The sequence below is a fragment of the Dipodomys merriami genome, unplaced genomic scaffold, assembly GCF_024711535.1.
Source record: "Dipodomys merriami isolate MVZ:Mamm:240054 unplaced genomic scaffold, mDipMer1.0.p SCAF_19, whole genome shotgun sequence".
NCBI classification, from domain to species: domain Eukaryota; kingdom Metazoa; phylum Chordata; class Mammalia; order Rodentia; family Heteromyidae; genus Dipodomys; species Dipodomys merriami.
The window spans coordinates 2,188,426-2,215,193 of record NW_027203270.1 but is presented as its reverse complement, the minus strand read 5'-3'; the positions used below and the strand labels follow the sequence as shown (position 1 = coordinate 2,215,193).

The 26,768-nt window shown below is 47.5% G+C and overlaps 1 protein-coding gene across 1 annotated transcript; it reads right to left on the bottom strand.

The window, feature by feature from the left end:
* On the bottom strand, window positions 1-25,396 carry Myh3 (myosin heavy chain 3). The gene is made up of 39 exons (XM_070026717.1): window positions 25,193-25,396; window positions 23,167-23,310; window positions 22,307-22,463; window positions 21,780-21,807; window positions 21,241-21,349; window positions 20,221-20,313; window positions 19,420-19,483; window positions 19,240-19,338; window positions 17,553-17,656; window positions 17,321-17,459; window positions 16,867-16,985; window positions 16,625-16,774; window positions 15,666-15,836; window positions 15,279-15,585; window positions 15,102-15,172; window positions 14,067-14,154; window positions 13,857-13,974; window positions 13,274-13,397; window positions 13,044-13,180; window positions 12,701-12,956; window positions 12,092-12,334; window positions 11,828-12,004; window positions 11,558-11,703; window positions 11,380-11,470; window positions 9,444-9,833; window positions 9,211-9,337; window positions 7,609-7,727; window positions 6,821-7,017; window positions 6,253-6,436; window positions 4,906-5,071; window positions 4,542-4,666; window positions 3,390-3,698; window positions 3,058-3,261; window positions 2,845-2,970; window positions 1,933-2,103; window positions 1,727-1,831; window positions 1,460-1,555; window positions 1,220-1,357; window positions 1-105 (listed from the first exon to the last, which is right to left on the bottom strand). The coding sequence occupies exons 1-39, from the start codon at window positions 25,394-25,396 to the stop codon at window positions 79-81; spliced, it is 5,823 nt and encodes a 1,940-aa protein (XP_069882818.1). The 3' UTR covers window positions 1-78.
* Window positions 25,397-26,768: the final 1,372 nt, after the last annotated feature.

Below are 26,768 nucleotides of genomic sequence, written 5' to 3'. Positions count from 1 at the left end.
AATGCAGCCTAGTGGTCAGGCACTGTGAACATATACATTTTGTATATCTTCTGTCCATCCTGATCCTGGAGGGCTCTCTTACTCTTCACTGTCATGGACTACCATCTGGAAAAAAAGGGGGTACTTGTAGTCAAGTCAGATGGCAGAGACATCTTTCCCCCTTCCTGTCTTCCAACAGTTACCAAGGAGTTGCTTATACATATCAGTAGGCGGCAGGAAATTTGGGGACAGGGGGATCTTGTAAGGATACAGTTTTATAGATGAAGCCTGAGAAACCAAGCCAGGAGAGACAGCAAACCCCATTTGGATGGCAGATGTCCTAAGTGGATAGACACTGCAGAAGCAAGTGCTCCTCAGGCTCTAGAGAATATTCCTGTAGCGGTGCTCTGGTGCCAGCAGAGGGCATGTAAGAGCTCAGTGGGATTCCATTCTTTCTTAAGGTAGTGTTTGCTTTTTGTTGTCAAACTTATTTTTTTGCTGGGTGGCTGGTGGCTAGATACTCAGGAGGCTGAGATCTAGGGATCAGTGTTTGAAGCTATCCTGGACATACAAACAGGAGAGATTCTTATCTTCAGTGAACCAGCAAGGAGCTGGAAATAGAGAGGTGGCTCAAATGGCAGAGCTCCAGCCTTGAGTGAAAAAACAAAGTGAGAGAGTGATGTCCTGAGTTCAAGCCCAATACTAACAGAAACAAAAAGAAAATTAGGAGACAAAACTGTATTTTTTGGTGGTGCTTGAGTTGGAGAGCCAGGCTTCATGCTTGCTAGGCAAGTGCTCTACCACTTAAAAATATATTCCCATCTTTTTGTTGTTGTTGTTTTTGTAAGTTGTGGGGCTTGAACTCTGGGCTTAGGTGCTGTCCCTGAGCTCTTCAGCTCAAGGTGAGTTCTCTACCACTTGAGCCACAGCGCCCCTTCTGGTTTTCTGGTGGTTAATTGGAGATCAGAGTCTCACAGACTTTCCAGCCTGGGCTGGCTCTGAACCACAATCCTCAGATCTCAAACTCCTGAGTAGCTAGGATTATAGGCATGAGCCACCAGCACTTGGAGCAGCCTTTTTTGCTTTTAGTATTTTTTTTAAATATTATAGGTCTCACATGAAAACTAAGTTGCTTAAGACAATCACCACCCCGGGATGTAATAGAGAGGATTCTGTACAGCTGCTTCTAGCTCAGCAGTCTCGATCATCACTGTGGGTGGCTCTTGGATCAACAACTTACCCTGCTGGAGGTGAAGTCTCGGGTCTTTGCGCGCAGTTTATTGACTTGCGATTCTGCGATGTCTGCTCGTTCCTCCGCCTCTTCCAGCTCATGCTGAGCTTTCCGGAATTTGGTGAGATGAACATTAGCTTGTTCATCCTAAATACAAAGAGCCCGGCAGGTCAGATCAGCGCATGCTCCTCTCTCAGAACTCCTTGCGGGATCGGGACCAGGCACCGTGTCATCATCACACAGACTTACCGCCTCCTCCGCCTGCCTCTTGTAGGACTTGACTTTCACTTGAAGTTTATCTACCAGGTCCTGTAACCTCAGCACATTCTTCCTGTCCTCTTCACTCTAAAATGGGAACGTTGTGAGAGAAGAGGGGTAGAGCTGCACAGGACTGACCCATTTTCTGAACTGCAGTGTCTCTTCTTATATTCAGGTTGGACATACTGTTCAGAAGTACTTATCCCAAACAGGAAGAATTAAAAAAACAAAAGGCCAGCAACGCTTCTTTCTACCTACTTGGTATGTGAGCTCCTTGACCCGACGCTCATACTTCCTCAAACCCTTCACAGACTCTGTGTTCTTCTTCTGCTCCCCTTCCAGCTCAGACTCCAGCTCTCGGATCTGAGAAGAAGTCAGGGTGTTGTTCTGGGCCAGTGGTATGAATGGGAGAAGATGGGGTGAGAGGTGGGGGCTCAGTCCAGCCAGGGATTTCCCTGTTGTACCCTGGCCTCCAGTTTCTGGATCTGCTTCTTGCCGCCCTTCAGAGCCAGCTGCTCAGCCTCATCCAGACGGTGCTGCAGGTCCTTCACTGTCTGTTCCAGGTTCTTCTTCATCCGCTCCAGGTGGGCGCTGGTGTCCTGCTCCTTCTTCAGCTCCTCGGCCATCATGGCAGCCTGAAAAGTATATTATTAGGCCCACTGAGTGGCTGACCAAGTTCAAAGCCTTCATTGCTGTGGAGACCTGGGTGTTCAAAGAGCAGAGATCATGCCCTAGAACTGTGAGTGTGCACAGCTTTCCCCTTAGAGTAGGACAAGCGCTCCACAGGACATACAATAATCTAAGAAATAGAACCTGCCAGGACTGGCAGGACAAAGTGGTTGGCTCCTAGTGACCTTCCCCATCTCCAAGGGCTCTTCCTTTCATGACCACTAACATATTTTAGAAGATTCTGAGGCTAGGAGAAAACTGGTTTGCTATTCAGCACCCCAGGATTGGGGATAACGAGGTTAAGACAGGTCCTCTTGAGAACCAAAAGCCAAGTCTCTTTGAGGTGGTATTCCCTTGCCAGACAGCAGGTGACGCCATTAGATCTGCAGACCCAGGAAGCAGGTTTAGGGGACCAGGAAGGTTATAGGTAATTAGTGGGCGAGGTGATTTGGGATGTCAACATGAAGGTGCAGTTTCCACCTCTGGAAGGGCTCACCTGTCCTTCCTATCTTTCTTTATTCAATATATCGAATATACAGGAAGAAACAGCTGAGTTTGAGGAGAGAGGGGGCAGGGGTCTTGGAGGAGACGTGAGCCATAAATGTTCTGGGGGAGACCTCTACCTTTCTCATGGGACAGTCTAGGGGATTAGGGAATAAGAAAGGCTTTGAGGAAGCCCAGGCCAGGAAAGGAAGATAAAGCCTTACATCGGTGATGGCCTTCTTGGCCTTCTCTTCAGCATTCCTGGCATCTCTGCTGGCATCTTCCACCTCACTCTGGAGCTGTGTGAGGTCTGTCTCCAGCTTCTTCTTGGTGTGGATGAGGCTGGTGTTCTGGGGAAGGTGAGGGGGTGGGCATCACACAGGTGTGCCTGAGGTTCAGGTGGGGTCTGTAGGATCCCCAGGCTCCCACACCCTTACCTGGGTGTGCAGCAGCTGCACTCGCTCATTGGAGTCCAGGAGCTCCTGCTCAGCCAGCTTCCGGGCCCTCTCGGTCTGCTCCAGCGTGGCCCGCAGCTCCTCCACCTCGGCCTGAAGCAGGTTGGCTCTGCGCTCCACAATGGCCAGCTGCTCCTTCAGGTCCTCCTGGCCCCGCAGAGCGTCATCCAGGTGCAGCTGTGTGTCCTAGCAAGAAGAAAAAGGAAGACACTCTGAAGTGGGTGCCCTAGGTCCATGAGCTTTGTTTTGAGCCTTTAAGGATGAGGGAGGTTTTCCTTGGAGGGGGGGATCTGAGTGGGGGAAGAACTCTGCACCTTCAGCTGGCCCTGGACACTCCGGAGGTGTTTGAGGGTCTCCGCAGCCTGGCGGTTGGCATGACTCAACTGGATCTCAATCTCATTGAGGTCGCCCTCCATCTTCTTCTTGATCCGGATCGCTTCATTGCGACTCCGCACCTCAGCGTCCAGTGCACTCTGCATGGTCTCCACAGTCCTCTGGTAGTTCCTCTTCAGCTGCTCAATCTCCTCATCCTTCTCAGCGATCTTCCTGTCGATTTCTGATTTCACCTGGGTCAATTCCAGCTGGATTCGGAGAATCTTGGCCTCTTCATGTTCAAGAGCAGCCTTTGGTGGGGGGGGGGAGACAAAATTGATGGTAACCATGCTGGGGCAGAGACTGCTACACCAACCTGGGGAGGACAAGCCCTAAAATCTAACGCTGTCACATTAAAACGACCTTTGCAAAAAGTCTTCACTTGGCCAGGTTGCTGGTAGCTCATGCCTTGAGTCCTAGGCTCCTTAGGAGGCTGAGATCTGAGGATGGAGGTTTGAAGCCAACTTGGGCAAGCAAGTCCATGAGATGCTTATTAATCAGCAAAAAAATACCCATGAGTGGAACTGTGACTCAAGTGGTAGAGCATTAGCCTTGAACAAAAAAGCCAAGTGAGAACATGAAGCCCCAGTATTGGAACACACACACACACACACACACACACACACACACACACACACACACACACACACACACACACACACACAAATCTAACTTCACTGGGGAAATGAAACCTGCTTCCTTATGATTTGGCTTTGATTATGCAATCATCAATCATACACTAATAACATTTAAACCATCCTATTTCTTAGGAGCAGGCAGCAGCACTTTACATATATTTTTCAATTTGCCTAAGATTTTATGGAATTTAATTTTCAGACCTATTTCCATGTCAGCATTTTCTCCAGTGAATTCAAGATAAGTCATAGAGATTATCCTATGCAGCCTTATAACAGTTGTTGGGGGGGGGGGCGGGTAGGGAGGAACAAGCATTAGGACTGTGATTTTACAAAGGTAAAAACAACAACAACAAAACCTAAAGCAGCTTACCTGCTGCCCTGCCCCTTCCACCCACCCCCACCCCCACATCCTGGTCTTTTGTTCCTGCTGCCTCCAGCAGAGGCTCCAGTGCCCACCTCTGCTTCCTCCAAAGCCATCTGGATATCAGCCTTTTCCAACTCCATCTGCTTCCTTGATTTCTCCAGTTCGTGGATGGTTTTCCCATTTTCAGCGATTTGTTCTGTGAGGTCCGCGATCTCCTCTGCAACAAAATAAGTCCTCACTGCAGTGAACTGCCTCCACCCAGGTTTCCCCAGCATGCAAAGTGCTAACTCCCTGCTTTCGCACTGGTTTCTTATCCTGCTAAAGACTTCTGTGTTGTAGAGATAAGAAATGGTACCTAGAGGGACTTGCAATCAATGCAAAAGATGGTGGCTGCTTCCCGTGAGGGGAAGGGAAAGGTCTCGGACCGGCTCCTACTTGGCATTTGGAACAGCTTACGCTCTAAGTTCTTGTTTTCCCGTTTCACGGTCTCCAGTTGATCCAGGGCTTCCTCGTAGGCATTTTTCAGTTTGAAGAGCTCAGTGCTCAGGCAGCGGGACTCCTTCAGAGACGCCTCCAGCTCTGCTTGACTCTCCTCACACTTGGTCTTCCACTCAGCCAGCACCTGAAACACCCACAGCAATTTCAGTTTATCAGCTCTCCTCCAAAGCTTTGAACTCAGCAGAACCATTAAAGGGGATACTCTCAGATCTAGGGTTACGCCAGAGCCTTTTGTTTCAACTTCTTAATGTTGCTCGTTGTTGTAGCCAAGATTTCCTTCCATACATTTACTCACTCAAGATCAGCTGGGGGCTGGTAGCTCATGCCTGTAGCTTACTCAGCAGGCTGAGATCTGAGGATCCCAGTTCAAAGCCAGCCTGGGCAGGAAAATCCCAGAGACTCATGTCTCCAACGAACTACCAAAAAGCTGGCAGTGGAGGTGTTGCTTCAGTGGCAGAGTGCCATCCTTGAGTGAAAAAGCTAAGGGAATTGGGCACATACCTGTAGTCCTAGTTATACATAAAGCTGAGCTCTGAGGATTATGGTTCAAAGCCAAGCCAGGAAGAAAAGTGTATGAGAGCCTTATCTCCAATAAACTACTTAGAAAAAAACCAGAAGTGATATTGTGGCTCCAGTGGTAGAAGTGCTAGTCTTGAGCCCAAAGAGGCTCAAGGACAGTGTCCAGGCCCTGAGTTCAAATCCTGTACTGGCACACACACACACACACACACACACACACACACACACACACACACACACACACACACACACACACACACACACAATTTTGCTCAAGATCAGTAGCAACTGCTGTCTCTAAAAAGCACATGGATCCTTGGAAGGAGGCTCTTTTCCTCATACAGTATTTCTAAGTATTTCCTTAAAACATTAGCTCCAGTGATAGCTGTCTGCCACACTGAGAAGGGGCATTCCAGTATGCCTCCTATTGGGACATGTTAAGAGTTCCACACATCAACTACCTAGACGTTCCAGCAACATGAGGGTTAGCAAAGAGCTGGGGGCTGAGCAAGACTATAGACATTAACTAGTCCCTGCTGACCATGTTTGCAAGGAGCCCCACCACCCCACCCCTACCCCATTTCCATTCTGTTTGCAAGATATGGCAACCACACCCTGGGTAGTTCAGGGACATTCTCCATGCCACACTGCTATTGAGGAAGAGCCGGGCCTAAGGCCAGCCCCTCTTTCCACAACCAACCAGAACCTACACACACACACACACACACACACACACACACACACACACACATACACACACACACACATCATGGCACTTGGCAACACCTTATCAAAGTTCCGCTGCTTCTTGTCCAGAGCAGCAGCCAGGGAGTTGGCTCTTTCCACATCAACCATGAGATCCTCCACCTCTCCTTGGAGCCTCTGCTTTGTCTTCTCCAAGGAAGCACATTTAGCATTCACTGCCTCAACCTGTTCCTCCGAGTCCTGAAGGCGCTGAGCAAGTTTTTTCCTTTTAAGGATATGAAAAAGAAGCAGATGTTATTTTGGTTTCAAGCTTAATGAACATCACTGCTCATCAAGCTGGAGTTGCTGATCTTTGGGATTCAAGCACTCCTGTGGTTTCAGGAGTCCAGTAGGGAGCCCTCTCTGCTCAGAGTCTGTGATCAATAACCTGCCTTGTCTCTACCCAGGATCAAAGTGGATGTCTTAATGAGACTGGCTAGTGACAGGTTCACACACACACACACACACACACACACACACACACACACACACACACACACACACACACACTCAGTAGATCATCCTTAGTTATGAAGCCAGGATGTTGGTGCGTTCTACCATGTGAGTACTTAAAAGTTTTTCTAGTTCTTCCACAGGCAGAGTTGCTTACTTGGCCTCCTCCAGCTCCTCCGTGCGCTGGATGGCGTCCGTCTCATATTTGGTCCTCCACTGGGCAACCTCACTGTTGGCTTTGGACAGCGCCCTCTGCAGCTCGGCTTTGCCTTCCTGCTCCTCCTCATACTGCTCCCGAAGGAGGTCACAGTCATGGCGGGAGGATTGCAGGGCGTGGGCCAGGGCGTTCTTGGCCTGGGGAATAAAAAACAATAATATGATAAAAGCGAAATGAACTCTAAGACATGACACAGAGGTTTTTCTTTGTTGCTGTTTTAATGTATTATGTGATTTTTCTGTTTCCTTGGAATGTTCTGCCCCCTATGGTACATCCCCTGTTGTCACTGTGTTTGATTCTGGTACCCTGGTATTGTATATACATTTATTTGAAATAGGGAAGGGAAGGGGAACAAGAGGTTGGTGAGAAAAAGGGCCGGGGGGGGGGAACCAATGCATCAGCAATATACACAAGACAACTGGGGGTCGGGGGGGGGGAGAAGTAGGAGAAAAATGAGGGAAGGGGGAAGGGGTAACAAGTTTGAGAAGAACTGTACTCATTACCTTACTTATGTAACTGTCACCCCTATCTGCCTCACCTTGAAATAAAAAATAAAAGGCTTAAAAAAAAGAGTCCACAATGGATTTGATACTATGTGCTTCACACGACCTAAGTATGTCCCTGTGTCATCTCTGGCTGGACGGAGCTGTGTGGTGTGCATCCTGTGCACCTGCAACCCCAGGTGATATCTGAAAATCCAACCAAGAACATAGAGGCAAGAAAGGCACCTTGCTTTCTTCCTCCAGCTGCCTCTTGAGCTCTTCTATCTGCTGGGTAAAGGCTTGCTTGCTCCTGGAAAGTTGGGACACGATGCTCTCCTTCTCTTCCAGTTGACGACTCAGTTCACCTGTGGTCAGAAGGAAATATTTTCATGCATTCATACAATGCACTCATTCCTTCACTCCCCAAGTTCCTAGTATGTGTAAGATCTGGCAAGCAAATGAGAAGATGTGGCTATATCCATGGACAGGGGAACAGCATGCCTGACAATGACAGTGCCAGAAACCACTGGTTGTGGGGACCACAATGAGGCCCAAAGAAAATCATTGCTCCCTGAAAATGTTACCAGGGCCCTGAATGAATGACTTCTCCCAAGCTGCCCAGCGGCCTCTTCCTTTGTCACGAAAGGAATTCCTTAGTGCTTCTGGGAGCAGCTGCTGCTCCCCAGCAATGTGGAGGTACTCTTTGACTGAACAGTGCCAGTTCAGATTGATATGTGTACAGAGGTCAGAGATAAAGGGGACAGACAGGGTTTGTGACACCATAGCTTACTCCTCAAGGTTATTGCAGAAGGGGTAGCTGACTACACTTCTTTTTGATTTACCTGTAGTGAGGGGTCCATGGTGAGTGGAGACACATTTTCTAGGTGAAAACCCCAAACAACGTTCCATTAGTTTGTTGGTGGTGGTAGTGGTGGAGGGGGTGGTGATGTGTGTGTGTGTGTGTGTGTGTGTGTGTGTGTGTGTGTGTGTGTGTGTGTGTGTGTGTCCAGTACTAGCGTTTGAGCTCAGGGCCTCACACTCTAGCTTGACTTGCTTACTGTTTCTCTACCACTTGAGCTACATCTCTGGCTCTGCTTTTTGCTGGTTAATTGGAGATAAAGAGTCTCATGGACTGTCCTGCCTGGGTAGGCTTTGAACCAAGATCCTCAGATCTCAGCCTCCCCTAAGTAGCTAGGATTACAGCTGCCAACGCCCAACTTCCTTACATTTTTATCATATAGGGAGAGGCAACACAAATTAGCCCATTTCTCACTTTATTCTCCACAATGCCTAAATGCAGACACCATGCTACAAGAAGTAGAGATGGCTGGATCTTCCTTTCTCCTCCTATTTTTGCCTATTAGATTCAGTCTGACCTAAGTTTGTATTAATAGGGAGCATCCTAGAATATGGCGATGTTTTGAGCCCCTCCTTGTTCTGATCCACTTTCTCCCCTCTTCCTTGGACTCTTGTTTTGTTGGCCATGGGGCTTGAACTCTGGGCCTGGACTCTGTCCCTGAGCTCTTCAGCTCAAGGTGAGCGCTCTACTTGAGCCACAGCTGCCCACTTCCCGTTTTCTGGTGGTTTATTGGAGATAAGAGTCTCATGGACTTTCCTGCCCAGGCTGGCTTTGAACCACGATCCTCAGATCTCAGCCTCCTGAGTAGCTAGGATTACAGATGTGAGCCACTGGCACTCGGCTCTTGGACTCATCTATAGGAGTATCTTGAATGCACCTTCTGTGGTTATTTCGATTAAGTCTCTGGTGCAAAGATTCTCTCAGAAATCCTCTACCAAACCCTGCCCTGCCGTCCTAGATCCCAGTGCAGGTTGGGCAGCCTGGCTCACCGGCTTCGGCCTGAAGCCGAGATTTCTGCGTGGTCAGCTCGCTCAGGCTCCTCTGACTCTCCTCGTTCTTGCCCCTGGCCTCGCTCAGCTGATCCTCCAGAGTTCGACAGATCTTCTCCAGATTGGCCTGATGAATCGGGACAAGGGGGAGAGGTAAGGATGGCAGGTGTGCCGGGCTGGGCTGTGGGCCCGGCCGCAGGGGTCCCGTGCGCAGCCCAGCCCCGCTTGCACACCTTGGATTTGGACACACTCTCCACGCTGCTGGACAAGTCGTCGATCTCCAGCTTGAACTCGCTCTTCTCCTTCTCCAGCTTCTGCTTGACCCGCTGCAGGTTGTCGATCTGCTCAGCCAGCTCGGCGGCGCTGTCTGCGTGCTTCTTCCTCAGCGTGGCCACCGTGGCTTCGTGCTGCAGCGTGGCCTCCTCCAGGTCCCGGCGCAGCTTCAGGAACTCGGCCTCCCGCTTCTTGTTCAGCTCGATCTGGGTGGACGTGACGCCGCCCGCCTCCTCCAGACGCTCGCTCAGCTCCTCCAGCTCCCGAGCGTAGTCGCTGCGCTGCTTCTCCGTCTTGGCACGCGTGGCCCTCTCGGCCTCGATCTCCTCCTCCAGTTCCTCGATGCGAGCCTGCAGAGGGGTGAGCAGCCCGTCACCCACCCACCAACAGCTCTCCACAGAGAGTGGAGGGTCAATGCTACGGTGCCAGCATGCAGAATCCATGCAGGTGCCCACCCCACTGGGGCACGGATGGGTAAAGGAACTGTGTAGATAGATGGATGGATACATACATATATACATACATACATACATACATACATACATACATAGACAGATACATACATAGACAGATACATAGATAGATACACAGATACATAGATAGATGCATAGAAACATAAATAGATAGATACATATATACATACATACATACATACATAAACAGATACATAGATACACAGATACATAGATAGATACATAGATACATAGATACATAAATAGATACATACATACATACATAGATACGTAGATACATAGACAGATACATAGATACATAGATAGATAGATAGATAGATAGATAGATAGATAGATAGATAGATAGATAGATAGATACACAGATACATAGATAGATACATAGATAGATTCATAGATATGTAGACACATAGATAGATAGATAGATAGATAGATAGATAGATAGATAGATAGATAGATAGATAGATAGATAGATAGATAGATAGATAGATAGATAGATTCAATGGAGTATTATTCAGCCATAAAAAGAAATGAAGGCAAGTCATTTGCAGGAAAATGGAAGGTACCGACACTAAGTTACCTTACATGAAATATGCCAGAAGCAGAAAAAGCAAATGCCATATATTCTCATGCAGAGTTTTTAAAGTTTTTATTTTGTGTGATGTGTGCATAGGCATGTATGTGCACGCACACACATCAGAACTAGGGCTTAAACCCAGGCCCCTGGGTGCTGTCACTGAGCTTTTTCACTCAAGGCTAGTGCTTTATTTAAACGACCCCTCTACTTCTTGGTTTGGGGTAGTTCATTGGAGATAAGAGTATCACAGACTTTCCTATCCAGGCTGGCTTCAAACCACAATCCTCAGATCTTAGCTTCCTAATGAGCTACTGGCACCTGGATTTTATTTTTATTTTTTTACATCTACCCAAATGTAGAATAGTGAGTAACTACCAGAGGCTGGGGAAGTGGGGGAGGCTGGATTTGATCAGCGCATGTACACTGTGTACATGTTTTGAAATGTCACAGTGAACCCCATTAATGCACAGCTAATACATGCTGATAAGGAATCTAGTTGTTACCATATTACCTTGTTACCTAGTTTCTATTCCCATCAGATAAATAAGTCATCAGATCTCACAGATAAATAAGAATGTCACTAAAAGATTTTCCTGTGCCAACCACCATTAGCCCCCAGTAGCCAACCCATAATGGTTCCCATTCCTTTGAATATTGACCCACATATTTTAGTTATGTGTTTGATTACAAGCTGGGGGTTAGTGATCGTGCCTGCCCTATCAGCCTGGCAGAAAGGAAACCCAGGAAATTCATTCATGCGGCCCTGCCTATTTGCTCTGGCTGTGAGAGGCCAGCACTCGGCTCCCTGGGTGACCCATGTGTGAAAGTAAAATTGGAAGGCCTCCTAACCTGTAGCTCTTTGATTTTCTTCTGGAACTGGAGGCCCAGGGTCTGCTCATCCTCCACTTTGCTTTGCAGTTGACTGTACTCAAAATCCTTCCTGTGGAGGGAAATGTACAGTATGTGAAGACAGAATCCATCAGGTAACAACCTACAATGCACTGGAGCCAGTGGTTAGGTGGTTTACTTCTTCAGCCTTTCATCCAGCTGTTGCTTATCATTCTCCAGATCTAGGATGGACTCTTGAGCAAGCTTTAAGTCTCCCTCCAGCTTCCTCTTGTTCCTTTCCAGGTCTACTCGCAGCTTCTTTTCTTGTTCTAGAGAGCTCTCCAGCTGGAAGAAAAAAAAAATGGCACCATTTCCTTTTGGGATCAAATGCATTGTTAAAGTTCTCCCAGGAAAAGGGGATGTGCACCCTGAAATTCCAGGACTCCTGAGGTTAATGCTATTGACTTACATCATCTACTTGCTGTTCCAGTTTGCTCTTGATTTTGCTCAAAGAGTTAACTTTGTCCTCCTCTGCCTGCAGGTCATCCAGGGTCTGCTGGTGGGCCTCTTGGAGGGCTTTCTTCTCCCTGGTCAGCTTAGCAATGGTCTCATCCAACCCAGACAGCTCTTCTGTAAGGTTTTTCACCTAAGAAGAGATCTCAGCCATCAGAAGAAGGGATGGTTTGGTTTGCAGTGAATATGTCAAGCCAGAACGACCCAGTAGGGGGGATACCTTGTTCTCTGTAGCATGCTTCTCCTTTTCGACCTTGGCCAGTGTCAGCTCAAGGTCATCGATGTCTTTCTTCAGTTCTGAGCACTCATCCTCCAGCTTCCTCTTCTTGGCAGTCAGCTCAGCATTGATCTCTTCCTCATCCTCTGCTCTCTCCGTCACCTCTTTGATTTTGGCCTCCAGTTGGAATTTGGCTTTGATCAACTGATCACATCTCTCTTCTGCATCCAACAAGTTTTCGCTTTCCTAAAGAGAAAGAAGAATCAGAGCAAGACGGATGAGAGTGATGAAAGAGATGACAGCAATTAAGATGTATTCATCGTGCTTGCAAACTGACACGCTGAATTGGAACCCTTTGTACAACCACTTAGGGATAAAAACAAGTAAGCATGCAAATCAATTAATAGATAATAAAATAATTATCACTTCCTTTAGGTATAATGAGATTTGTGATGTTCTAATATTTTGTTCTACGTCCTTTATGAAGCACCCAGCTCCCCCCGAAAAAAAAACTCCACCATTAATCTAGCTTTGCTAAAAACTTAGTAAAATACAGGGCAATGGCAACAACAAGAATAATAGTAATAATAGAAAAGACTCTTAGGCACATACAGCTTGTACTTGGAGCTGCAAGTCATTCTTCTCTTGTACCAGTGTCACCAGCTTTTCTTCTAACTCTTTCCTTTTTGCCTCTGACTTGGCGAGCTCATCCTTGGTTTTCTGGAACTCTTCCTTCATGGTGGCCATCTCCTTCTCAGTCTCCGCACTCTTTAGCAAAGGCTTGATCTTGAAGAAGAGTTTCATCCAAGGCCAGTGCTTGACATTCATGAAGGAGCGGATGTTGTACTGGATACAGAAGATGGACTCCCTGAAAACAAAGCATTGTTTATTTTACGGAGGCCCTCCCCCGCCTTCCCCCCAAAGAGCCCACATTTCAATAAAGACCCCACTTTACCTTCTTTGAACCATTTTCTGGAATTCCACCCGCATGAGGAACCCTCTGCACACAGCCTGGGTCCGGGTGATGAGTTTGGCCAGGCGGTCATCCCGCATCTCCTCCAGGGTCCCCAGCAAGCCAGCCTTGAAGAACACCTGCAGGGAGAAATGGATGCAATGGGGTCTGTTTTCTGGGGAAATTATGTGGAGAGGATGGAGAGGCCAACGCCTGTCAGACTGAGGTCCTACCTTCGTGTGTCCAAATTTGTACTGCGTGTGGTCAATATCGATGGATGCCAAGAGCTTCTCACAGGCTTTCTTACTGTCAATGAATTGTCCCTCCGGGATGGCGCTGGCATTCAACACTCGGTATCTGCCGGTGCATATAGAGATAATCAGGCTATTAGCAAAGACGTAACCCTCAGAGACCCAGCCAAGTCGAGGCCCCTCTTCAAGGCAGGAAGGCCAAGTTGCCCATAATCACACTGCCATACAATGGCCTAGAATCTAGGCTGGAGAGCACTTAGGCCAGGCCTTTCCCTGCCTGGAGGTACATCAGATAAAGTCCAGAGGAAAACATGGAAGACACACATACATATATATATATACACATACATACATATATATCCATATGTGTATATGTATACATCCATATGCATATGGATGTATACACATATACATATATATACCTAACCCAGTGGTAGGTTATTTATTGTACTCACAAGTCCACATTGATCTTTCAGAATGAATCTTTTCACACTAACATTTTGCCCCTGTCAAATCCTAGTCTTTGTACAGCTCAAGAATCATCTAGAACATCTTCCTTACACACCTTTGCTTAAAATCTCCATAGAGAATCCTGTTGGGGAATCCCTTCCTGCAGATGCGGATTCCTTCCAGGACGCCGTTACAACGCAGCTGGTGCAGAACCAGGCTGTGCTCCATGGCCCCTACGAACAGAGGTGAGACCCATCAGCTTCACCGGGAGCCCGCTGGCAGGCAGGGCCTCTGCCCAGGGGAGCTCAGCCTGCAGGTGACTCACCTGGGGTTTTGGTTTCATTGGGGATTATACAGCGCACGAAATGAGGGTGAGTGGTCCTCAAATTGGACATCAGCTTGTTCAGGTTTTCCTAAAGAACAAGATTCAATTTCACAGTGTACAGTTAGCCTCTTACAAAGAAAGATACACTGCCATGAAAAATAAGATAGATGTTTTACATTTATCACAAGTTCTAAAGAACAGTGACAGCACATTCTTGCATGCAATAGTCTTAGTGCATATTCTCCCCACATTACAACTAATAAATGTATATATATATTATATATATGTATATGTATATGTATATGATAGCCAGGCACCAGTAGCTCATGCCTGTAATCTTAGCTAGTCAGGAGGCTGAGATCTGGGGATCATGGTTCAAAGCTAGTCTGGGAAGGAAAGTCTGTGAGACTTTTATCTCTAATAAACTATTCAGAAAAGGCTGGAAATGGTGCTATGGCTCAAGTGGTAGAGTGCTAACCTAAAGCATAGAGAGGCTCAGGGCCAGAGACCAGGCCTGAGTTCTAGCCCAGGAACCAGAATAAAAATAAAATAAAATAAGTTAAAAAAAATAGAGGTTAACATAAGCAGAAAAAGCTGGAAGTGGCACTGTGGCTCAAGTGGTAAAGTGCTAGCCTTGAGCACAGAGACACTCAGGTACGGAGCCCAGGCCCTGAGTTCAAGCCCCAGGACTGGCAAATAAATACATAAATAAATAATAGAGGTTAGAGGCGAAGGTAGAGGCAGTATTGGGCATTGAACCCAAGCCCTGGCACAACTGTTCTGCCACTTGAGCTTGCTACCAGCCCTTTTAGTTTTGAGTTTTTCTAATACATGGATTTGTGCTACTTTTGCCTGAGCTGTCTTTAACTTCCCACCTTCTTATCTCTGCCTTCCCAGTTGCTAGGATTACAGGTATCATTAGGATCACTACTATGTGCAGACATTGCTAGTCTTATATGATTCTTAAATGATTCTGTTATATTGCTTGTGGCTTAATGAACTGTATACAAGCAAATGAACTTGCACTCATCCTACCCTGAAAAGTGCAGAGACAGTTTGAAAGGAAGACCCCTTCTTCTTGGCAACTTTCTTCTTGCCACTGTCAGCTATGAGAAACAAAGGAAGACAAGTGCTGTGAACAGGTCTGCAAAGTGGGCTGCAAAGGGGTGACCACCCAAGGCCGAGGCCCTCCTCCTGTCCAGAGTCTTTTACCATCAGTTGTGGCAAAGGTGGCGTAGAGGTGTGCCAAGAGCCTGTTGGAGGACTTCTGGTACAGCCCCACAACGGTTTCGTTCAGAGGGTCCTTGTTCTTCTCCAGCCAGCCCGAGACACTGTAGTCCACAGTGCCCGCGTAGTGGATCAGAGAGAAGTGGGCCTCGGCTTTGCCTTTGACCACTTTGGGCTTCTGGAAATTGCTGGACTTGCCCAGGTGCTGGTCGTACAGCTTGTTCTTGAAGGAGGTGTCTGTTGCCTTGGGGAACATGCACTCCTCTTCCAGGATGGAGAAGATGCCCATTGGCTAGATTCGAGGCAAAGGCATTGGTAAACATGAGCCCCATTGCAGCATGGGAAGGAGGTTCTGAGTGCTGCATAGGATACCTTCTCTATGAGCTCGATGCAGGCAGCCAGGTCCATCCCGAAGTCAATGAACGTCCACTCGATGCCTTCCTTCTTGTACTCCTCCTGCTCCAGCACGAACATGTGGTGGTTGAAAAACTGTTGCAGTTTCTCATTGGTGAAGTTGATGCACAGCTGCTCCAGGCTGTTATACTGCCATCAAAATATAATATTCACGTGAAAACTTAGACTGCATTCAGAGAGCCATGAGCTGTCCCCCTTACAGCCTTAGTAGTCCTTTCTGGTCCATCTCTGCTCTCTCCAGGGCCCAGATTTGACCACATGTCCTCCTTTATGAAAGAAGAAGGTGTCTCTAACTTCTACCTACCTACAAGATGTTGCCCCCTCTCCTGAGCTTTCATGGTGTGAGCATCTCTCTTGAACCAAGTTGAGGCTAGTCGGCATGCTGTAGAAACTGCTGTGTTGTTTTTAGTTTTTTTTCCCTCAACTAGACAAGAGGCTCATTTTTTCTGCCACCTGCATGTCTGGTACACATTCTCCTTAATGACTGGCCATATGCTTCTAACACAGGATAGTACAAATATTTATATAAAATAGTGTGTGAGGATTGGGGATATTTCTAGAGGTAGGGTGCTTGCCTGACATATATGAGGTCCTGGGTTGGATTCGTCAGCACCTCAAAACAGCTATAAATAAATAACTTGATTAATTTAAAAATAGTGTATCATTTACTTCGCATCAAATTCTCTGCTTCTCATTTTGGCTCTTCCTAACTCATGAATAGTATTAATTTTTTCTCATTTATTCATTTGTGGATAGCCTTTAAAATTCCCTTCGCAAAGAGTCATCACCTTTCTGAAATACTTATAAACCCTCTCAGCGTGTCAACTCTCTTCATCTGATTTTCTCAGTCTAGTTTTCCTACAGTATGGCCTTCCAGAATGAAGAGCTATCAAGGGAGGAATGGAAATCAGACAAACCTCAAAGATTTCAAAGCCTGCAATGTCTAAAACGCCAATGAAGTGCTGTCTCGGCAGCTTCGTGTCCAGCTGCTGGTTAATGCGGGTCACCATCCAGAGGAACAGCTTCTCATATACTGATTTGGAAAGGGCATTCACAGCATGGTGCACCTGTCCAGGAAAAGCCAGTTCATGAGGAGGAAGGCAGTGACCATCAGGGGCCTGGCTCTCTTCCTGGCCTCTGGGATGGGATGCCTCCTTACCTGGTCCACTGTCTGCCCCTTGGTGACATACTCATTCCCTACTTTCACTCTGGGGAAGCACAAGGCTTTCAGGAGATCGGAGGAGTTCAGGCCCATCAGGTAAGCTGTCTTGTCAGCCACTGGTAAGCAAGAAAGACAACATTCAGCCACATGGTGGCGGTGGACCAAGTCCATCTTGGTACCTGACATCACTTATCTCTTAAGGACATCTGTGGAGTCAGTGATGTCACTCAAAGAACATGGTCAGTTTTATGAAAGGGAAGGATCTGTCCCCAAGGCTCAGCCCTGGTCACTTCTCACTATCACTAAAACCAGACTGTGCTAGGGATTCGACAAGTGGATAGTGACAGTGCCCAGAGGCATCTGTGGTCTAGCAGCAGGTCATTTGGGCACTAAATGATGTCAGGAGAATGGCCCCAGCCCTGGATGATGTCCTACTTTGTGGAGTTGGTACCTTCAGTGCCATCTGGTTCTGCCTGCTCCTCACGCTGCTTCTGCTTGAATTTCATGTTCCCATAATGCATCACAGCCCCCGTCAACTTGTACAGTCCGGATTTCTCCTCTGGGGTGAAGCCCAGGATATCTATGGCACTCTGGGCATGGAAAGACCAGCCCATGGTCAGTGGCCTATGATGAGAGAAGCCCCCTTACCTCCCACACCCCTCATGCCTCCTCCCCCTGCTTACATCCGTAGCCAATAGTTCCTCTGCATCGTCGATGCTGCCCACCAGGATTTCACCCTGGCTGATGAACGGGTAGTCGTAAGGGTTGGTTGTGATCAGGAGCAACTCTGAAATGATGAAAGGTTGAAGAGTTGACCCTGATACTTAGGGGAAAAAAATCCTTCTGGTGGATTTCAGTTCCCCTACCCCAGACTGGGAGTTTAACCCAGGTGGAATCAGAACTAATTGTAGAGTTAGAAATCTCTTTTCTCGCAGTATGGAGGTTCCTCAAAAGACTTCACATAGAGCTCCCCTATGACCCAGCAATCCCACTTTTGGGCATTTACCCAAATGTTTACAAACAAGACCACACTAAAGCTACCAGCACAACTATGTTTATTGCAGCATTATTTACCATAGCTAAGATATGGAACCAACCCAGATGCCCCTCAGTAGATAAATGGATCAAGAAAATGTGGTATATATACATAATGGAATTCTATGCCTCCATCAGAAAGAATGACATTGCCCCATTTGTTAGGAAATGGAAAAACTTGGAAAAAGTTATATTAAGTGAAGTAAGCCAGGCCCAAAGAAACATAGGTCCCAATGTTTCCCTTATTTGCAATATCTAGTATATGTATGAGTCAAGCAGAAAAGGTCAGATAATGTGATATTAGGAAAATGAATCCTTAGATATGTATTTTAATGTTTTTTTCTTTCATGCATTTGTTTCTAACGCATTTATAAGATTATCTCTTTGTTGCTTTGTATGTCCCTCCCCCACAATATAACCCCTGCTTTCACTATATTTGATGTCAGTATAACTTGTAGAGGAGATGGGGAAAAACAAGTCATTTTTTTACACTGTTGGTGGCGGGGGGGGGGGAGGATTGGGTGTGGGGGGGGAGGCTGGGAAGGGATGTGAAGGGTAAACAAAGGAGGAGGCTGCAATGCTTGATAAGAAATGTACGCATTATCCTGCCCATGTAATTGTAACCCCTCTGTACAGTGTGTTCACAAAAAAATAAAAATTAAAAAAAAAAGAAATCTCTTTTCTCCCCTAGCTGAGCCTGGAAACACAGACCAGGGGAGATGTTGCTGTCTTCTATGCCTTGTAGATTAAGAATCCTAGAGGATATTTAAGTGTTCTTGTTTCTCAATTAGGGAAAACTGGCTGAACATGGACCAGGTCTGGAGTTATACTGGATGGGGAAGCAGAGGTCTGTCGTATAACCTTGCCTTTTCCTAATTTCTGTCGAAAACCTGCAGCCTGTTTTCAGGCTAGAGACCAAGAAGTGTGGGCAGATGCAGCCAGCAGGCAAGGAAGCCAATGTACATAGAGGCTTCTATCTGAGGCAGAACTGGAGGCAGGGGGACTGGCTGGCTATCCACCCATGGGCTGGGTTCATCTGATTGTGCATGGGCCTCTCTCAGCCTTTGCAAGAGGTTAGTCTCTGCGCCTGGACACAAGAGGGCGATCAAGGACAATTAAACGTTCAGCTGCTCAGAAGCTTTTTATAAACCTGCTCTGAACCTTGGCTTAGTCTTGCTGCTGTCTGACCAGATGTTTTTCAAGTAGCCTCACCCCACATCTGACATAAACTCCTTCGTTGGCAGTGCATCACCTATGCAAAGGCAGAACTCTTCTTCATGCATGAAAGACCACGCCCTCTGGTAATTTCTCCAACCCCATGGAGGGCCTCCTCACCAATGAGCTCCGGCTTCTTGTTGGAAAGAATCTGGTAGAAGATGTGGTAGCTTCTCTCCGCCTTCAGCTGGAAGGTGACCCTTGATTTTTCCAGCAGATCTGGAACACAAACACAGGCCTGTCCTCCCAGCTGTTCCCCAAAACATGGAGACCACATACTACCTCACAGAGGCTACTTACAAGTTTCAATATCTGCAGAGGCTAGCTTCCCCGTCGTTCCGAAATGGATTCGGATGAACTTGCCCTGTACAAGGGGAAGAGGGAGAGCAGTTCCTACCATGCCCCCCCCCTTCATCTCCTGGGCACCATCAGGAAGAGCCTAGTCCCTGAAGTTTGGTCTTAATTATATGCTTTCTTCTTTTCTTTCCCTTCTTCTTCCATGGGACTCATCTGCTTCTTTCTGTTCCTCCTACTCCTGCTCATATCTATTCAGCAAAGTAGTGATCTCTCTCTCTCTCTCTCTCTCTCTCTCTCTCTCTCTCTCTCTCTCTCTCTCTCTCTCTCTCTCTCTGTTCATGCCAGTAATAAGGCTTGAAAACAGAGATGCTCCTTAGACTTTTCACTCAAGGTTAGTGATAGATACACATTTGGCTTTCCAGGGATTCATTGGAAAGAAGAGTCTTGTAGATTTTCTTGAGCAGGATAGCCTTCAAACTGTGATCCTCAGATCTCAACTTCGTGAGGAGTATAGGCATGAGCCATGGGTGCCCAGCTCCTCCAGGTGTTCAGGTTTGGGGTCCCTTCTACACCCTTCTATACCCCTCCCATCCCCCTGCTCCCAGCCATTACCTGCCAATTCCATCTATTGAGGACTTGGCTTCTGGTCACTCAGCTAGTCTATTACCCACCCAGTTCATTGAACTCTATCTGAGCATGTCTTGGGTCTGTAAACTGGTCTCTGTAAACTGTCTCTGGTCTGTAAACTCTCTGTTTTAGGTATATTGTAGGCAGAGAGATCCCAACCATGCTTGGACTACTCACAAAGCGAGAGGAGTTGTCATTCCTCACGGTTTTGGCATTGCCAAAGGCCTCCAGCAGGGGGTTGGCACTGATGATTTGATCTTCCAGTGTCCCCTAACACAAAAAGTGGAGGAAGAAACACCAATTTTAAAAAAATCTATCTTTCTAAAGCCAGAAAATGATGGTAATAAGTGCTCACTAGTTCCACCTCTCCTGCCTGCCTAGGAGTGAGAAGCCCCTCCCTCCTCCTCAGACAATCCAACCCGAGTACTAACTCAATCAACAGCAGGCCTTCCTTCACACCCTCTGCCATTCCCACACATGTAGCCATAGTTGGGTCTCTTAAATGGACAACCCTTGCTTCTCCAGGTAGACTGTCTGGATTTATTTTATAATACTGTGTTGTTATTATTATTATTGTTGTTGCTGTGTATTTCATATTATTGTATTGTCTGTGTCAAAGGCAAGGGTGTGCTAGAATTCTCTCACTCATCCATGAATCTGAAAGAAAGGAACAAACTCTTTACGCTGCCCCCAGATTGTGAAACCTTTACATCTTTTCTTCTAAGAAATCGCAGGATCCTGTGCTACCCTTGGCTAAGATGACTTTTACATCCTAGCCTGCTTTTCTCTCTCACTTTCTCATTCTCTCTTCCTCTCTTTCTCCCTCTCTCTTTATCTCTTACTTTCTCTTATGCTCGCACTGGGGCTTGAACTCAGGGGCCTGAGCACTACCCCTCAGATTGTTTTACGCAAGGCTAGAGCTCTACTACTTGGAGCCATAGCTCCAATTCTGGCTTTTGGCTGGTTAATTGGAGATAAGAGTGTCAAATGGGACTTTCCTGTCAAATTGTGATTCAAAGTGTGATTCTCAGGTCTCAGCCTCCCAAGCTAGTATTAGAGGCATGAGCCACCCATGCCTGGCTCAGCCTGCTTTTCTCTTCTTGTGGAGAGAGGAAGGTACCCGCCTGGCCTCTTTGTTCTGAAGTTAGAATAGAAATGTGAAGAAGCAGTGGAGAAAACTCCTCAGTCCCTGCTCACCTTCATTTTGGAGTCCTTCTTCTTAGCCAGGTCTCCAGTAGCTGCAATTGTTGCAAAGTACTGGATGACCCGCTTGGTGTTCACAGTCTTGCCTGCCCCGGATTCTCCGCTGTTCAGAAAGTTGGAAAGAAATAAAGGAAGTGAGACTTGATCCAGGCGCCAATGGCTCCTAGCTGCAATTCTAGTGACTCAGGAGGCTGAGATCTGATGATCAATGTTTGAAGCCAGCCTGGACAGACAAATCTGAGAAGCTCTTATCCCCAGTTAGCCAGCAAAAAGCCAGAAGTGGGGCTGTGGTTCAAGTGGTAAAACATCAGCCTTAATGGAAAAAGCCAAGTGAGAATGTAAGGCCCTGAGTTTAAGCCCCAGCACTGAAATTTAAAAAAAATTAAAAAGAAAAGAAAAGAAGTGAGACCAATTGGTGTAGACAGGCTTCCTGGGACGCATCAAGTGGCCTGGACATGGACGAAACTAGCCTAGAAGTCACTAAAAGTGGCCCAGGCCCAGCTGTGAAACCACTCTGTGCTTGCGATACTCACGTGATCAGAATGGACTGGTTTTCACGATCTGTCAAAGGAAAAAATAAAATAGAGCTGATGGCAGTACGGAAGAGCTCTCTAAGACTCCCTGGTCTCTCAAGGAGCCGCAGCTAAACTAGACAATTCTATTCCCCCTTAGTTGCCTTCTTTATTGAGTTTACAGTAGGAAGGGAAGAGCTTCCTTCTTTTGAATGAGAATCAAAGAAGTGAAGCCCCTGATGACAGCCCATGGCTTCTCACTGGAAGAGATGGAGACATTTAAACCTGTCTGTGTTTCTGATCTGTATAGTTTTACCAATACTCTGATCGGTGAACATTCCTCACCCTGGCCCTGGACAGACAGTCTGTCTGACTTCTTTCTGCCTCTTCTCCCTCATCTCTCTCTACTCCCTCCTCTCCCTATCCTGGGTACTAGAGTGAGGCAGTACCAGGATGAGGGATAGCAGCTGAGCCCTTTCATTTCCCCTTTCCTCATCTCTCCCCACATGCCAGATCCCGCCCCTCCCTGCTTCCTCCTCAGAACACACCAGTCAGCATGAACTGATAGGCGTTGTCAGAGATGGAGAAGATGTGGGGCGGGGCCTCCTGACGCTTTTTGCCTCGGTAGCCGTTCACCACCTCAGGGTTGTACACCGGCAGCCACTTGTAGGGGTTGACGGTGACGCAGAAGAGGCCGGAGTAGGTCTGTGGAGAGAAAAGAAAAAGTATATGTATCTATGGGTTGGGTCTTTTTGATGTTAGATTTCTTTCTGGTAAACTTGTAAAAGAGTGAAGTAAATATTTGTTTATTGGCAGTATGGGATTTGAACTCAGGGCCTCTTGCTTGCTCAGCTGGTGCTCTGCCACTTGGGCCACACCCCTTGCCTTGCTTTATTTTTTTTTTTTGATAGTTATTTTGGAGATGGAGTCTCATAGACTTCTGCCTGGGCTGGCTTTGAACTAGTCTCTTCTAGATCTCAACCTCCCGAGTAGCTAGGTTTACAGGAGAGAGCCACAACACTGCTTGATTTCTATTTACACATGAAGCAACTGAAATGCAAAACAGAAACTAGCCAGATCTCCCACAGCTAGTACTGTTTTTAGGTTGTTTTCTTTTACGATTTTTTTGTGTGTGTTTCTGAGGCAAAAACTATATATCACTGTATATCCCAGGCTGGGCTTGAACTTTCTATCCTCTTATCTCAGCCTTTTGCCTGTTGGGATTACAGGTGTGCAGCACCACACCTGACTCCCACTAATCTCTTGCTTCATCTTCTTTCTCTGCCCCTCCACTTCTGCTGTGCTCCACACCAGTCAGAACCCTCCACCTGCACAGTCTGGTGTATACCTCCCTTCCCCACCCCATATCTAGCGTCCCAGGAAAGCCAGGGCCTGAGTCACCACTGACATAGATCATCCAGGACGTGTAGCGGTCTTTGAGGTTGTACAGCACAGCCGGCTCATTCAGATGCGTTAGCATGGCCATGTCCTCGATCTTGTCAAACTTGGGGGGATTCATGGCGTACACATCTTCCGGCTTCACCACCAGGGTCTGAAAGGGGAAGAGGCACCAAGGCTTAGCTCACATTCCTACTGCTTCAGGAAGGGACTTGCCCAGGTGGACAAGAGGGCTACCTGGCTGATGGTGAAGGAAGATGCTGTTAGGGGGTGACTTGTGGTAGAGGGGACAGGGGGTGCTTGGTGTCTGTTACTGGGGTTCATTTCCTCTCCAGGGTGTTTGGGGAGGGGAGACAATGACAGAAATGAGAGAACAGGATGGGACCCCTGTAAAGGAGGTGGAAGCCTGTGGGAGCTAATAAGGCCCATTTAGCTCCTCAGTGCTGGCATCCCAGGAGCTCTCCACAGCCTGTTCAGAGAAAATAGCCCATCCTGATAGAGGCATGGGGAGGAGAGACAGCTGGGTGGTTTGGATTCCCAGGCTGGTGTCCATGGCATAAGCTAACGTGTGAAGCTCTCTGAGAGCAGCTGACACCCCCAGAATACCTCCATTGTGCCCCCAGAATACCCCCATTGTGTCCCCCTTCTTCAACCTTGTTGCACATGCTTAGGAAAGAGTGGCACTCCTCCCTTCCCTGTCTATGGGCAGACGATTACAGGCCGAGTGAAGAGTCAGCCAGGGGCCAGGCAGAGCAGAGGTTCCCAGCATGCACCAGGACTTTGCATTGCTCTCAGGAAAACACCCACCCCAGGCCTTGAGTTTTCTCTGTGTAGGGCCTGAAGCCCTGGGGTGGGAGCCTTTTTCTCCCCTGTGCTTGGCACTTTCTTTCTCTCAATTGGTCAATCCTGTCTCTGCACTGTGTGAGCAGGAAACTTATCCTAAACATTGGCCCTCTGGTCTCATCATATCTAGCTTTTACCTTTCCTCCCAGCTCTTCTTCTTAGCTTCCTCTCTCTCTCTCTCTCTCTCTCTCTCTCTCTCTCTCTCTCTCTCTCTCTCTCTCTCTCTCTCTCTCTCTCTCTCTCTCTCTCTCTCTCTCTCTCTCTCTCTCTCTCTCTCTCTCTCTCTCTCTCTCTCTCTGTGATTTTTTTTTGTTGGTTGTGGTGTTTGAACTCCGGCCCTGGGCGCTGACCCGAGCCTCTTTGTGCTCAAGGCTAGTGCTCTACTACTTGAACCACAGTGCCACTTCCGGTTTTTGAGTGGTTAATTGGAGGTAAGCGTCTCATGGGGACTTCTCTGCCTAGGCTGTCTTCAAACCATGATCCTCTGATCTCAGCCTCCTGAGTAGCTAGGATTACAGGTGACGGCCACTGGCACCTAGTTTTCTTCTTAGCTTCTTTACTTTATGAAGTGTTTGCTGGGTTGAATGCCCTTTCCTTCACTCAAAGACACTATTTCCTCTTCTTGTCTCTTAGGTTCTCTTTTTTCCTTTTTTTATTTTACTTTATCTTATTTATTTTATTCTATTTATTTCAGGGACATTTTTCAGGCTCAGAAGGTCTTGAAGTCCAAATTATCTTCCACCTTTTTCCATAATGGCTTGGCTCAAAATATAATAGGCTATAGTGTTCATCTCCCTCTAATAGCAGATGTCTGCTAGTTCATTGAGCTTGTGGTCCACTAAGGGCCTCTTGCCCACTTTCCTTACCATTTCTAGAGATAGGGAAAATCTAGACTTCCAAGGAAGGGTGTTGTAAAAGTGCGCCTCCTAGTGTTGGACTCCCAGTTCTGCACCTTTGAAAAGCATGCAAACATTGATTTGTTTTTTAAAAAAACACAAAAATACTGAATGCTAACTGCTTTGATCAACCATCACCAGGCCTTTTTCCTGCCTAGAAACGAAGGCCAGTACTCACTATGCTTTCTCCTAGAACACCCACGGGCCAGAGCCCATGAAAGGGGCTGGAGGAGAGGCCAACGCACATGCGCAGAAACAAAGCAGAGAGCCAGAGGAAGGCAGGCCCAGGAGCCTTACCCGGCTGTCTTCTGTCTCCACCGTGACCTTCCCATCTTGGCTATTCTTAATTTTCCCCTTGGCATACTCTTCTTTGGAGTCAACCACAAAGCAGTAGGTTTTGGCATCGAAGGGCTGGTTCTGAGCCTCGATCCTCTCCTTTTCCGACTTCCGGAGGAAAGGGGCGGCTATGCCGAACACTTCCATCTCGCTATCACTACTCATGGCGTCAGCTGTGAAGCAAACCCACCGGTGAGCCCAGCTGCTCCCTGGCCAGGCACCAGGCAGCTCCCACCCCATCCCAGAATCCACCTGCAGGAGCCCTCAAAGGTGCATCATGCAAAAATAAAGGCACTCATCAAAGGGCATCCTGAATGGCAAATGACAAAAGCAGGCTTGAACCATTTTGAACGGAGGCTTGACCCCCATGTGAGTAGTCAGAGCCTGACTTCCTTCGGTGGCTAAGAATAGAGGCTTGCCTCTGATAGCGACAGAGACCTAGCATGGTCCAGAAGGGCTGCCTCTTGTCCTGGCTCTGCAGCCCTAATGCCCTGCAGTCCAAGCCCTCTGGTGTCCAAGGGACCACTAAGAGGAGAACACCAGATGATGGGGGCTCATCTGAAGACTTACAGAAGCCTGGGGGTTCTCACCTGAGTCACACCTGCAGGAGGACAGCAGAAGGTAGTCGTAGAGGCTGGAAACCACAGGACCTGCAACAGTATACACAACACACACACACACACACACACACACACACACACACACACACACACACACACACACACACACACACACACACACACACACACACACACACACACACACACACACCACCCAAGTTCAGAGATGCCCGGGAGTATCCTAGCTCTCTGTCAAGTAAGCTCTTGATGAGACTAAAGTAGTAAAGACAAAAAACAAAAATGAGTCATTTATAAATAGCGTTAGCCAGAGGCAAGCTGCAGGGCCAAGACCTACTGATACAGAAAGCTATCACAGGTCTCCATTTGGCTTCCTTCATCCCTGCCCATTCTGGTACAATCTGACATCAGAATCAGAAAATGATGCTTAAAGGTCAGAATCCCTGATAAAAAGTCGGGGCTACCCAGCTGATGGGAACGAGGGGTGGGGGGTGAGCAGGTGTCTTGGTCCTCCATAAGCAGGAGAAATCTCTGAGATGGGTTAATTACCACCTGGCAGCTATGAGGGGTTGAGCATTTGGGAGATGTGCAGCCCAAGAGGGGAAGGCACTGAGTCCACAGGCCCACATTGCACAAGTCAGAGGGGCCAGAGGGAAGGTTAGGCCAGGGTGGACAGCTGTGCAGGTGTCCAACAAGATCCTGACTATGAGGAGGAAGGAGCAAGCATTACTTCAGCTTTAGGGAGGAGGTGCTGGAGGCAAAGGGCACCTGGGTATTTTGGGCCCAGGGAGAATTCACTCATCAAATTCTATGAAAACTCCTTAGACAGAAAGGAGGTACCACCTTACCAATGCCAGGCAGGGCCAGGAGAGTGGTGAACCACACCAGGTCAGTAGCAGGTGCTGAAAAGAGTCACCCAAGAGGAAGCTGTGACTTACCTCTGCCCACAAGAGCGAGCC

What these genes read in the sequence shown, in the direction of transcription:
- Myh3 (XM_070026717.1), bottom strand. Translation starts at nt 25,396, where the DNA reads ATGAGTAGTGATAGCGAGATGGAAGTGTTCGGCATAGCCGCCCCTTTC. An exon ending in AGAAGGACTCCAAAATGAAG is followed by an intron (nt 20,314 to 21,240) that starts GTGAGCAGGGAC and finishes TTTTTGTGTTAG; the next exon opens with GGGACACTGGAAGATCAAAT. An exon ending in GAGGAGCTGGAGGAGGCCAA is followed by an intron (nt 6,437 to 6,820) that starts GTAAGCAACTCT and finishes TATCCTTAAAAG; the next exon opens with GAAAAAACTTGCTCAGCGCC.